General features: G+C 42.9%; 1 protein-coding gene across 3 annotated transcripts in view; it reads right to left on the minus strand.

Annotated features, from left to right (window-relative positions):
* CHST15 (carbohydrate sulfotransferase 15) overlaps positions 1-14208 on the minus strand; it is a 55569-nt gene that overhangs the window by 12169 nt on the left and 29192 nt on the right. For all 3 annotated transcript variants that reach the window (XM_054206515.1, XM_054206516.1, XM_054206518.1), the window contains exons 2-5: positions 11536-12612; positions 10436-10775; positions 6390-6536; positions 1717-1873 (exon numbers count right to left, since the gene is read on the minus strand). In XM_054206515.1, coding sequence (XP_054062490.1) covers positions 1717-1873; positions 6390-6536; positions 10436-10775; positions 11536-12123 — 1232 coding nt within the window. In that variant the 5' untranslated portion in view covers positions 12124-12612. The remainder of the gene's footprint in view (positions 1-1716; positions 1874-6389; positions 6537-10435; positions 10776-11535; positions 12613-14208) is intronic.

Consider the following 14208-nt stretch of genomic DNA (forward strand, 5'->3'; position numbering starts at 1 on the left):
AATAAAACCTTTGCTGATTAGGATTTCAGCTGTTCCGGCTACTTGGAATCACCCTCAATCACCATCCATTACAATGAAATAATGACGCCAGTGACACCCACCACCACAAACCTTGCTGCCCTCCAAATTTCCTCTGTCAGGGGACAGACCAGACCTTGTGTGGGTTAGACCAGACCCTGTCCCAGACCCTGTGCAGCACCCAGGTCCTCCTGGCTACTGCAAGGCAATTGCCCGGTTGCCCTGCATCGCCGATGGAGCTGCCCGGGTCTCCCCTTCTGCCATGGCTGCTTTTGCTCCTGCAGTTGAGATGGGCCACCAGCCACAAGGGCACAGGGTATCGTAAACAAAAAGAAACCAATTTATCATAAATACAGCAAGGAGGATGAAGCTGACTTTTAATCTCACCCTTATTAAAGCTGGCAAAGAGCTACACCCCCATTACAGAGGGTGGTTAAAGCAATCGGGGAATTTGTCGGTAATTTCCATGAGGAAGCCACTTCAGCCAGCTCTCTCGCATAAAATTACCATCTGTTAAGTCCTGAGGTCACGAGATATCATTCAAAGTTGAGAACTGTATATCTTGACATGGGAGATGGGAAGCACTCGCACAGCTCTGCCTCTCACCGGTAGCCGTGCCCTGCCAAGCCCTACCATCGGGGAAGCTCGTCGAGGAGCACCCATCCCTTCCCGTGGACAAGTCGCTTTGGGCAGCTGCACCCTGTGTCTGCCCTTCTCCTGGTGCCTGAGCCCTTGCCTGGTCCCCATCATCATCCACATCCCCCTCTCCTCTTTCCTGGGTGTTTCTTGCCTTTGCCCTTGCGTACTTACCTAGCTTAAAGTATCCTGAATATCGCTAGAGAGCTACAGAGAGAAGGAATTCACACCCCCTTGGTCTGGTCCTTCTGGACTCTGCCTCCATCCCTCCACCCTCCCCATTACCCTCATCATTATCGTCCTCCTTCAGAGGACACAGAGGAAAGAAACATCCTAGAGATCTGGAGGAAGGTTGGAGATAAACAGTGAAATGCCAGCGGAAGGAAGGACATTCGTGGCTAACACAACGGAGAACCACTCAAGGACAGCCCACACCTCTGCAAAAGTAGAGCCCTTCCACTGCAGACAAAGTCAGGAAGACCAAGGATGAACTCCTAAGCAGCTGTTAGCTGTGCAAGCTAAGATTGCCTAGGGAAGCTTTACGTGAGTGCTTTTAAGATTAAAAAAAGTTTGTATCATTTGCTGACTCTGGAGCTGTTTGCTATCTTTTCATTATTTTGAACAGTATGCCCCTTGAAGACAGAAACCTTATTATTTAACATGAATTGAAGCATTGCACAGGACCACTTGTGTCGAGACATGTCAATGCAGTGCCACGCTCAGTCTAGTGGTCCCTGCTGAGAACCAGGGCATATTAGCTCGGGTAATGGAGTTATATTGAATTGGGCAATGTATAAATTGTTTTTTTCAGAGTAGCTCAGCTGTCCATGCACGGCACTCACTGTGGCATTTACACTCACGCGCCTCTCTTTAAAACCCTACCACAATTCCATCTGCCAAAATACACAGCACAAAACCCCCTTGGCAGCTCTCATCCTAAACAAAGTAACTCTGTCAAACACAACGTGAACATTTATTTGCATCCAAGAGAGCAAGAGTGAATAAAACTATTATAGTGAGAAATTTATTCTTGCGTATTTTAGCAATGTGATCCTTGCTCACCTTTCAACCGGGTCTCTCAGCATGATGATAAGTTTGGCATTGGGTTGGAAGGCATGGATGAAGTCCTGGATTAAGACGGGAGGTTCTCCTTCAGTACTGTTGTCGTAAAAGAAAATCCAAGCGTTGTTGTCCCACATCGTCGAGGCACTGGCCTCCCCTGGAAATTAAAGAGCATCTCTGCTAGTAGCCCATTTCATTCTTTGTATCAGAGGAGAAACTGGCTGAATTTTGAACTGGTGTAGACTGCTTAAAATTCACATTACTAATTTCAACATACCTTGCTGGTCTCTTGCAAGTTGGTCTGGCCAACGCTCCCCAGAGCCAGAGCAGTCACACCGCCTTGCACCTTTGCAAACGTACTGATATAGGCAGGTTTTATGTAATTCCACCTGAAATATCACTTTCCACTAACCCCACTGCTTCCTGTTAGTGGTTAACACATGTAAATATATTTGATCTGGGTTTTGGTCCACCCTGCAGCGAGGAGGCAGGAGCTCGGGGCTGCCGAAGACGCGCCGTGCTCTCTGTAGCACCCCAAGGGTTGGGTTTAATGCTCCTGATCTCAGAGAAGTAGGCTGCTAACAAATTATACGATTTGACAACACAAACTAAAGGGAGTAAAAAGCAGAAACCACCACTCCAGCCGATCAATAGTGTTTAGAAAGTAAACAGGAGTCAGTGAGCACTTGGGAAATATTGGGGAAAAAAAATGCACTAAGCAGCTGAACTGTGTCAATGCAGTTTGAAATATCCCTTTTTGAGAATTATCCGTTATCAGAGCTTTTTTTTTACAGAACTACAATTATTAATGGGGATTAAGTCACATATAACTATTTACTAACGATCAGACAAAAGGTCTATAGAATAAATGCTTTTAATTAAACGCCAGATTCTGCTGTCCTTAGTTTCTGAAGAAGCTTACTCTGAAAGTAATGCTACAGGGAGAAACACAGTCAGTAACGTCTCTGCCAGAACAAGGTACACGATGCTTCAGCTGCTAAATAAATGATCTGATACGATGTTTTGAATTGCGTGATCTTCCCTGTCTTTTTAAGTCATACGGGCATTTATCTGGCACGCTACTGTTTAATAAAACATATACAGGAGCTTTTTTGGAAACTTCCACTTCCACTCTTTGACAGCCTAATGAGAGCGAATTCTTGGTAATGAGGTTTTTTGAATCAAAAGGAATGAGATGACAAAATAATAATGTTGTAGGCTTATAGACTTGCACGTGATTTCCCTTTTTTTTTTTTTTCCCCCTCTCTCTGTCCTGGGAAAGTCCAATAAAGATTTTAAAAGATGGCCAAAACACAACACGAAAAAGGTACCGGCTCCAAACTTCAGCTGAACACAATGTGATTCATCAATAAAGTCTGGGAGCTGTTAGAAAACACATTAATCTTCTGCCATGTTCATTTTGCCTCTTTTCAAAAGGAGGAGATCAGGTCCATTGGCTAAAGCCGGGTGACCACAACAACCCTGCTTTTCCATTCTAAATTAATTAGCCAAAGCACTGCCTAATCATCGGCGGGCTTTGGCTTGTCAATTAAAACTCAAGTAGCCCAGCTCCCATGCTGAGTGTAGCAGAAGCACAAAAGACTAAATACAGGCCGAGAGCTAAGATAGCCGTACCACGAAACCATCATGCAGCTATTTCAGAAGACAGTATAATGCAAACGGGTCCGAGCGCTCGCAGACACGGATTTACAGACTAGCGCCCTCCCGGGACGAGAGCGACCTTGGAAAGTCACTGCTGCGTCTCCGTGACGGGAATGGCTAAACTCAAACCGCTCCCTCAAAAATGTTTGCCTAAATCATGCCAAAGAGTGAAGCCCATGACCTCATCCAGCCATCTATTCCTCTCTAGAACAGCTTTTCTGATCTTCCTTTGTACTTCTCTGCTCAGTAGACCTCTCATCATGTTTGACACTCTACTGGATTTATTCCAATGAGCTCATATAGAGCGACCAAACCTGAGCATAAGAACATCTGCTGACACGTGTGCTATCTGACCTAAATAAAATCAATGCGTTTACACGCAAATGGGCAGATTCGCTTCACACCAGAGACCAGACCTCTCCACAGACATTGCGTCGGCTGGATCAACTGCCACCACCAAAAATCTGCAGGCAGCGCACGAGCAAGGGAAGATCACAGGCACACAACTGAACCGTGCTAAAGCATCAACAGGGACTCAAGGTGATGCTCTAATGCCGTCAGCCCAGGGGAGCCTGGGGTCAAGAAGGAAAAATCTTCCCAAAATAAGATGCCTGTCAAGAATGAAGGGGGAGGGGATATTAAAAAAAAAGATAATAGATCATTCTGGTCTCTGCTTATAGTTTTAATTTCCTGAAGGAGCCAAAAATGCTCCTGACAATTTGACAGGGTTCCTTTCTGGTTTATAATGCAGATTTTAATATCTGCAAAGAGAATGATCTACACTAAACATGAGATAAAGTAATCACTGCTATAGTAATTATGTCAAATTACTGCAGTGCAACCAAAAACATATTAATTTTCTTATGAAAGTATGTATTACTAAATTGCCTAAAGAATAGATGTATAACCTCTTTATTCAGTCATTAATGGGTTAAACTCTTACTGTGTTTTCACAAGACATTCCTCTGAATTTATCCTATTAACGATCACAAATAAAAAAAGTCCCGCTCAGAGTGCCTCAGGCTAGATCAGTGTTGTCCTCTTCGGTTCATCTCGAAGCAGATGTTGGAATTTTTTTGGGGGAAAATGCAATTATTACCCACGAAGTATAATGTCCGGAGAAGCTTAACTTTTCAAAATAACGTAACGTGATGAACTATTGAAATGTTTATGGTTTTAACTCGGTTTTTCTTTCTAGTCAACTGAAAAAAAGAAAATGGAGGATTCCAAGCAAACCTGATATTCGCACAGATTCATTTTAGACTAGCTAGCTTTGTTTTGTTTTTTCACCAAGGTCATAAAAGACTGACTCGATGAGTATAATAATTCAGGACTTTTCCTGTAAATTTAATAAGAAAAGCGAACAGAACCTTAATGAAACAAGAAATGAGACTACAGGAAAAAGAAACACAAAGTGAACTCTAGAAAAAGCTGCAACAGGAGGTAAGTAATCAAAGATGTACGTTGCCAATTAGATTAGTGAATTTAATTAGTATAAGCACTTCACCCATGAAAGGACAGGAGATATTATTGTAAGTAGGAGGAAAATCTGCAGATGTCCTTGATGGCAACATTTCTTGAGACCCCATCTTGCAAATTTTACTCAATGTTGAATATTTAATAAAGGGAATGGTAGACCTAAATAGAGGCCGAGGAAGTATCGACCAAATGTGACTACAGCCAAGTCTCTGGTTTAAACAAGGTAAGACGTCGTCACCATTTCCTCCAGTGAACAATAGTTTGAACTTTTTTGGTTAGAATGAGACCCAAAAAAATTCTTCTGAGGGTATTCCCTCTGAGGGCAGGCAGCAAAAATCTTGTCTCTATTTTCTGTAGAATAAAATCTTCAGGCCTACTTGAAAAGTCTCTTTCCAACAGGGGGCTGTCTCTTGCACAACTAGTATTTTCATGGAATGTGTCTGGTTTCCCAGGGAAATTTTGAGGTGACGGAGTAAGCCTAGTAAAACTCTCTTCCCCTCAGTTTTGTGGTTTTAGCAGACAGAAAGAGCAGAATTTAGAGATTTCTGATGATGTTCCTTAGGGGCACTGTAAACCGATGGCACCATGGATCCCAATGGGTGGGCACGGTGTTATTGACCACTGTGTGTCCTGGAAAGCAATCCAGGGATCCCTCCCCTACAGCCCAGTCCTAACCACAGACTTCCATAAGGTACAATACAACAGCATTTCTAAACCATTTCGAACGCTAATCAGGTAATTTAATATCAATTGAAACTGTAAGGCTGTCTTCCAATAGTATCCTGTACTGTGCCTCTAGGGCCCATGCCTGGAAAAAAATACCATGCAAGATTGCTTCAACTTCACTCTGTGTATTCCTGCTCTTGAAGCTTGCATTATCTTTGCTGTTAATGAACCAGCTCAGGAGTTTAATCATATTTATTTCAGTCCACCGTAGGCTAACTAGGGATGATGACACAAAAAACGGTGGGCCTTCTTCCTACGTATATCTTATATTGGCGCTTGAGAAGAGGTGCTTGGAGCTGGTTGGTATCATGGAAACTGTCTCCAGTCAGCTACAGGATTTCTACAGCACCCACTGAGGGTTGCGATACCACAATCAGTGTGTTACCCCAGACACATCGCTACAGCAGTTGAACCTGAAGCTACGATCCCCTGGCGACTGGCAAACCCCTTGTAATGACAACAAAATGAAAATAATGTTTGGAGCAGTCACCAAGGTCATTCTCCCTCTTTTTTTTTTTTTTTTTTTTTTTTTTTTAAGAGGATGTAATTAAATGCTGATGTTCATCAGACATTTCTTGCTTGCTCAGGCATTTTCTAAAGGTAATCACAGCTTTTTAACAAAGCAAGTAACCACCCTCCCGGAAAAGGCAAGAACTTCTGCACTGCCCACGCAGAGCGGAGAAAACCGACATCAGGGGCCCTGTGTTGTGGACCACCCACACCTGGGAAAACGCCCCTCTCGTGCCTCAGCTACAAGCCCAACCTGGAGCTCCAGAGACATATTCCAGAGGCTGTATTTGCCCTACCAATTATGATGCTGTTCATCTTGCCGCGCTCTTTTGCCGCTTCGCTCTGCAGCACACCCTGGATCTGATGTGCTGCTAAGTCAAACAAATCGAGGTAATCTTCCACCGGGTAGCGATCATGAAATCCATCCCTCAGACGAATGATTCCTAAAAACAGTGAAAAGAGGGTTTTTTTATTAAAAAAAAAAAAAAAAAGAAATAGAATACAGGGCAAGATCAACCACTGGTGTAAATAAAGATGGCTTCACTGACATCGCTGGCACTGAACCACCTAACGTCAGCACAAAATTAGACCGATGAAGCGTAACACTCAGATAAAAGTGCCAATAATGAAGTAGCTGAGATTCGAGATACTATAGGATTAAGCCATAAATTCCCAGTGATAGGGAATATCTAAAGCGTTCTGGTTTACAGTTCCTGCATGAATAGCTTGCATTTATTTCCTTCCAAATTTAGCTTTTGGAATGAATGTAAAAGACCAGATTCTGCTTTCATTGCACCAGTATAAACTGAAGTAATATTGGACTCCCACTAGATTTACTGTATGGAGATTGAGAACAGGCTTTGATGCCAAATATGCAAATCAACATGCACTTATCAAAATCAGAAAACTGGGAAACCATTCATATTTTTGTCATTCACAAGTATGAAAACAAAGCTCTCCGACGACGTCTTATTTTTCTCTTCTCTTTCCCTCCACCCCAGGGTGTGTTCAGTACAACCTTCTCCCTGCATTTCTCAGCATCTTGAGGCACACCTGTGATTTTTATACTCCTTTTCCCACTCTTCTTTCCAACTCTAGGCTCACTTCTCCACTTTCTGTACATGTTCCCCAAGCCTGCCTTTGCACCCTTGCTTCTTACGGTACCACACGAGAGTTTCTCAAGCAAGCAGAGGTCAAGGACAGTAATGGAAAGTCAACGGAGTAGGAGCAAAGCTAAGAGTATAGAGCAGGACTTCTCAACTCTCCCTTTTCTGTTCTCACAAGGCCAACAATTACCAATTATGTGAGAGGAAAGCTCAGCAAGGGAGTTCTTTTGTCCATTCCCTCTGATTTTCCCCTTTAGGAAAGTGGGATTTAATGAGGGTAGAAGAAAGCTCAGCAGTGTATTTTGACTTGTTTTGAGGGGGGAAAAAAAAAGGTAGATGCATGGTGCTACAGACTGCCTTGGTTTGTTGCCACCCCGCTCATGGGAACAGAAATTGCGGCTAAGAGTCAGGAAAGAGAGACAGTCAAGCTGGGACAAAGTCCTGTAGCGCACCAACCATCCCAGCAGAACAGGAAAGTGGTGATTTGTGAAATGGGGCTTCCCCAGGAGGGCTGTTTAGCTTCAGCTGAAATTAGTCAGTCTCATAAAAATCCACTGAATCAGAGAATGCCACAGAACAAAGAGACTTTCTTCTCCAGATGAATGTTACAAGCTAAACCAAGTCAATAGCCAGGAGCATCGGAGTCATACCCACTAGTTGGCTTATAAAGGGGGCTGTCTCATTTTCACTTGTCATATTCTCTTTTTTCCCCTATGTTTTAAATACTAACCATTAGCTAATATACTGTTTGGGCAGAGAGAAAGGACTGAGCCACCAGGAGCAAAACTTAACCTTCCATTCTCAATGACAGACAGCCCGAGACGAGGACGGGAAAGTCACCTCAACAGATCTCCCTCCCATGACATCCCAGGCTCTGCAATCTTTCCTCATTCTTCAGCTTTACAAAATAACTTCAAAAAAATTGAATTATGCAAAGAAAGTTCTCTTCAAGGATCTGCACTTGGTCCCCAGTGGCTGACCACAAGATCGTGCAAGTGAAGAGTTTGTGAATGCCAGCACAGAGATAGGAACCCGCCCTCGTTCTCAAATTATACACACTCCAGCCTGATTTCTTACACTCTTCTGCCTGTTTGGTAGGTCCAGTTCTGAGCTTTAGTTAGTCCAGTCTTGCTTTAGTGGGGTTGGATGCACTACTTCCTCCAACATTAATTCCAAACGTTTATGTTGAGGCTAATGTAGATGTAGAGAACCATTTAGTATAAAGGATTTTAACCTAACCTATCAGATTGGTTTAGTCTTTCCTGCCAGCACTCTTACGGAAGACGTGATTTTCCAGAGATAGTTTGCTGACAGCCCCTGCATCTACACACCCAGGGACATGCCGCACAGCATTCGCGTGGAAGGCATCCAAGTCTAAAATTCCCTTTCTTCACTGATCTGACTGTTCACCTTCGGGTCAGGAGGCAATTCCGTATCATTTGCCTTCAGTCAGCCGCTGACTGTGATGAACGAGTGCCTTCTCGTGGGACTTCAGGGGGCACCACGATGCTTCTCTTGTTTGCCTTTGTAACTAACTTTGTAACCCTGCTCCTCCACTGACACCAGTTCCTCCAAGGAGCGTCTCCTAAACTGGACCAAATTATCTCAAAAGGAAAACTGTATTTTCATCGTATTGCTTTAACTCTTAGCTTATAACAAACATTTAGAAAATGTCTAAAAAAGGATTTTATCCACTTTCTCACGGCATTTGCAAAGGAAGAAAATACAAACACTAAGAACATGGCAAAATTATTTCTGTATGAGAAATATGAAATCCCAGCTCTGTGGCTGAGCCCTCCTCAGTGAGGAGTGAGGATCAAAGCCCCCTTCTGCAGGAGCTCGGAGGTTCTTCTGGGCTCCAGGGTACGGGGAAGGGAGATGAAAATGGCAACACCACATGCAGGAGAAATAAAGAATTGAAGGTACGACCCTGAAATAAAGAACAGAAGCAGCACTGCAGGTGTCCCGGTCCCTCAAAAAGTGTCCTCCCTTGCTGTTAGCCATGGCAGTTCATTAGAAGAGACAGCTTCCCATTTCAAGAAGGTTAAAAAAGCACCAAAGGTGAGTAGTGATGCAAAGTCCTCATCAAATGATCTACCCCACAGTGCTGGGTTTTACCTTGTTCCAAAGGCAGTGTCTGCAGTAAAGCAACAGCAAATTGGAAACAGAAGTGAAGATAATGTCACCGTAAAATAACCAGTATCTTCCTCTTGGAAATAGTAATATCACTGAAAAGCCTGTGATCTTTGCTACCAAAGTCACACCAAGTGCGGGCATACAGGCACTTAACAGCTAGATCCAAGAGTGGGAAAATCCAGAGCCTGGGTGGAATATGGCAAGCATTATACGCATCAGCATTCAGAGGAAAGCACTGAGCACACAGCAGAGTCAGGAATTGAAACTGGGTTTTCTGCATCTCTTCCAGACTCTAACCACAAGATTGACCTTCCTTGGCACGCAGGGAAGAGAGAAGCAGGAGGACAAAAACACTTCAGATAGATAAAACGATGCGCTCAGTCCCAGCGCCCTCAGACACCCTTTGAAGGTGCAATCACGAGGGATGGATGCGTCTTGCTCCAGCAGGCCATAACCTCAGCTATTCAAGTCTGCCTTCAGCCACAAAGGGTCACTTCATGAAATATTGATGTCACCCAGGAAAAGAGCATCAAAAATATGTGCAGGTTCTTCGGTGCGAGAGAGCTTTCTCATGCAGAGCATCTCTACTGTGCATCTCTACTGCTTGACCAGAGCTGCAACACTAACAAAGCTTCTACCACAAAGCACAGTTGTATTTATCGAATCATAAGGACTGAAGCCACCTACATTTCAAATACTGACCCATCATTTATTCATGTAAGAAAGGCTTTACAGAATTTTGCAGCACAAAACCGTCACTGCTATTCTTTGAATCTCCCATCACTTCCTAACGGTTTCTCCTCCTGCTTTTACAAATTCACAAGGTTGGTTTTATCTGGTGTTTTTATTTTTTTCCTAGATTTTCCAAACCATTGCAAATAAACCAAATGAAATGTGCGTCATCTCGAAAAGTTTAGCCCAAACCACCATTAAACAAAAGCAGGCCAGAACCTATTGGGCATCCACCATCGGATTTTTAAAAATTATTAGGTAAGCCAATATGGAGCAAATCCATAAATATCAACCCAAATACATATAAAAGAAATGTCAGAGTTTAATAGAGACAAGTCGCCTGAATACCAGAGGACGTGTTTACTCACCAAACCGTTTTCTTGTCCACCAATGTGGCTCTTTGATTGCTGAGAACCGAACGTCGGGGTGCAGCCTGAGCCGGTCATACAGGTCCGTCGTCCCACACTTGGGCTGGCCAATGATGTAGAAACGGGGGAGACAGCGCAGGCGGTAGTGTTTGTCCTTATAATGGTATAAGTGGTTCCAAAATACCTTCCTGAGGTAATCAAATATGGTTCGAAAGCGCTTTGAATACAGTGCATAGGAGTTTGTTGCATAAGGATCTGTGGTTGTGTTTCCTCTGTACTCTTCATACCAACAAGGATTCTTGCTATTTGGAAGGAATTTATTAGGAATTACTGAAAACATCTGCAACATAAAGAACAACAATTTCAGTCAAGGCAGCAAAAAGTGACAGTTATAATTTTCTAACTTCACACATTAAGAGAACACAACAGAAACACTACGTGGACACTTTCAATCCTTGTCTTTTCAACTAAAAAGTTGACCTTATTTCTTCTGATGGACACTGGAACCAAATCCTGTACAGAGTCGGACTGGTAGAGGAGTACATTTGGAAATCCTTTGATTTTAAGGCCAGAAAGGACTTCAATAATCTCCCAACTCCCCTGCAACACCAAGAATTAATTTTTAAAGCCAAACACGTAATACTCGAATCAAATCACCTTCCAGTTTTGAACTCTGAAATACAAGGTTTGAAATGACTGGATTTTCAGGAAGGCACACTGGGAATCCATTATTAGAAAGCCTCCTTTCTTATTCATCGTTTAAGGTGACTGGCAATTCTAAGTCAGAACGATTTTGCATGAGATAAGATAAAAATTCAATGAGATCATACAGCTATCAGAAGACTGCCTGATTTTTTGCTTCAGGTGTCAAGACCATTTTATAACTCATCCCTTTTGCCCATGACTCAGAAGGATGTGATCTATAATATCAGCTTTTCGGCTGGGGTAAATCAGGAGACTCTAGATGGTGTAAATCACTGTATGAACATCTGAGCACATCAGTTGCACTTTTTTTTTTTAATCTCTGTAAAAGATTGACCCAAAAGTCTTGAAACAGGCAAGTATACAGCAGTTTCAGACACATTTCAATTCATACTTACATGTGGCTCTTGTTTCCTCAGCTCTTCTAAACCAGGGCGCTGTCTTGTTACAAACTCTATCTTTGAAGTAATAGTGTCAATAATTAATTTAATGCTTGGATAATCCTTTACGTATGAAATATTCATTTTAGAAGGCTGGTAATGGTCTTTCATGTCACTAAGGCTTTCATTGTCCATTAAGCTTGGATTGCTAGTAAAAGCTCCGTAATGGAAGGGAGACGGTATTAACAACAGGCCATGCTTGGCTCCAGTCAGTATGTAGGATGCCATCACTAGAGTCATTATAAGCAACCCAAATATTAAGCTGCATAGCTTCCCCTTCCTCAAGCAGAAAAATCCGTTCCAGCTTTCACTGGGATCAGTCCTTACTTCCAGAACTGCCAGCAACTTCATCTGCTTGCTATCGGCGCACAAAGGGATCTTATTTTCTCCTTTGCAAACAGGACACTTCTGGTTATTATGATTAGGTCCGCGGCATCTGAAACACTGTCTGTGCAAGTCATTTGGTAATAAATGTATGCAACAATTAATACAATACCTCATATTACTACTGTTAAACTCCTGTATTAATGAGCCGAGCACAGCCATAAAAATGTTGCTGAAGCATATGAGTCATCTTCTGTAAGTCTGAAAATGTTTAATTCCTTGAGTGATTCTACGACTACTCAGCAATGCAAAAGGACAGGTTTAAACCAGAATAGTTAAAAGCACTCAAAAAGTGACATATGTCATACAAAGGAAAAAAATAAGACAACCACCAACACACAAAAATAGATGTACTGTGGATGCGGTTTCCAAGAATTTGGCTCAGTAAGAGGAATGTGGGGAAGTAAGAATCAGCTAGACAGCTGGCTCAAGTTTTTCCCATTGAACAAAATGAGAAGGAATAAAAATCGTTACGTAGCGTGAGAATATGCAAAAAATAAAGACAACTCATTGTCCACTGATTTACGCTGGAAAGGCAAATATGGGTAGAAATTCCCAGGTATGCTTAACACAAGTGGGTTCCAAACCAGACTGCTGCTACTGGAAGCTTCATCTTCCCAGGGGTGGTTTCATAGACTTGCATTGCACAACCTAAAGAAACAAAGACATATATATAGATACACACAGAACAGCAGACGTGAAATCCACATTCACCTTCATTCCAAAGCCATAGCCAAGTACAACCTGCCACAAGTAATTTTGCAGCTCTGTTTGAAAGATGTCTTCCGTTTGCCCTCTGTATTAATTACAGCACTCACGATATTAAACCCAGGAAACGTTTGGCTTCAAGTTCACAGCGAGCTGCCCTTTCCTTTCAATCACCCGTCCCCTCACATCGACGAAGAGTTGCTACCACAGCTAACGCCACACAACTTCCCTCAGCTGCTTGCTAACCCGTCTAACAGATCTTAATCTGCTCTTTAAACATGTAAGAATTTTTGGACAGTGTTCAGTAACACAGGTTTAAATATTCTTCCTCTACCTGCGCATGGGGACCTTAAATTAACTGTCCTGAAATGGGGTAGGACCAGGACAAGGCAGGGATAAGATAGTAAGTCTCCTTTCAAGCATATGACATAAAAAGCCAAACAAAAATCCCAAAAGCCACAAGTAAAACATTCAGCAAATGACGGGATTAAATAATAGACATTAGCAAAGGCTCCTGGCAGGATCTCCGGTTTCTGGACCAGCCACCTGCGATGCAACGCAATGCCACCAAGATACTTCCAGCACTTCTAGTCAGACACGTTTTGAAAACATAGCACTCACTGAAAAAGGCAAGACGTGTTACTTAAATGAAACGTACAACCAGTACTGCGACTTCAAGGTAAGATCCTGGATCCAGCAAATCCTCTTAACGGTGTGCACTCTGGTATGGGAGAGGTCGTGCAGAAACCGGAGGAGCAGATGCCCCCTTGCTACAGGGCAGCCACCACAGGTAGGGACTTGAGCGCTCATGTGTCCCATGAAGGTCTCCGCGTCCCCACAGACCAGGAGCTGAAGCACCCTGTTGCACTGGGTATGTGCCGTCATCCTTTAAACACATCAACACCACGGCTGCTTACAGCCAAAGAGCCACCAGAGCTGTTTAGAGTATTTATGTCAAGCTTTGGTCTTGGTTTGAGCGTGTCCACGCTTGGCTTTCCAGGCAGCATCCCGAACACAAGTCACAAACAAGTCATCAGCTTAAGGATGGTCTTAATTAAAGCATATTTATGCATAGTTCCTCCAGAATTTCTGTTTTCATGGCTTATTAAATACCTTACCGGAATCACCCACATTTTAAGTTCAAAATCAACTCTCTATTTTGAGAAGCCAGATTATCAAATACAAAAGTTCTCAGAAAACATACCTTCTTCTATATACTAGAAGATCTTTTTATTTTCCAGAATTACTTTTATGGGGGAACCGAAGGCAGAAAATATTTTAAACCAATCTTGAAAAATCAGAAGCAAAAAAAATAAACTGGCATAGGATGAAAAGGAAAAGAAAAAGATGGGGAAAACCTAAGGGGCAGTAGCAACGTATGGTTCTGACTGGCAACTTCTATTTTGGCTTTTGGCACTTGATAAAGACTGAAGTTCCCTTTGGTCCCTGGGAATGAAGATACCTTAAGGCTCCAGTGCTGTGACGCTCTTTATCTATCCCAGTGTGGGTACCCACGAAAGCAGCAGCCCAGTTCCCCCC

Source organism: Rissa tridactyla, chromosome 6 (assembly GCF_028500815.1).
Source record: "Rissa tridactyla isolate bRisTri1 chromosome 6, bRisTri1.patW.cur.20221130, whole genome shotgun sequence".
NCBI classification, from domain to species: Eukaryota; Metazoa; Chordata; class Aves; order Charadriiformes; family Laridae; genus Rissa; species Rissa tridactyla.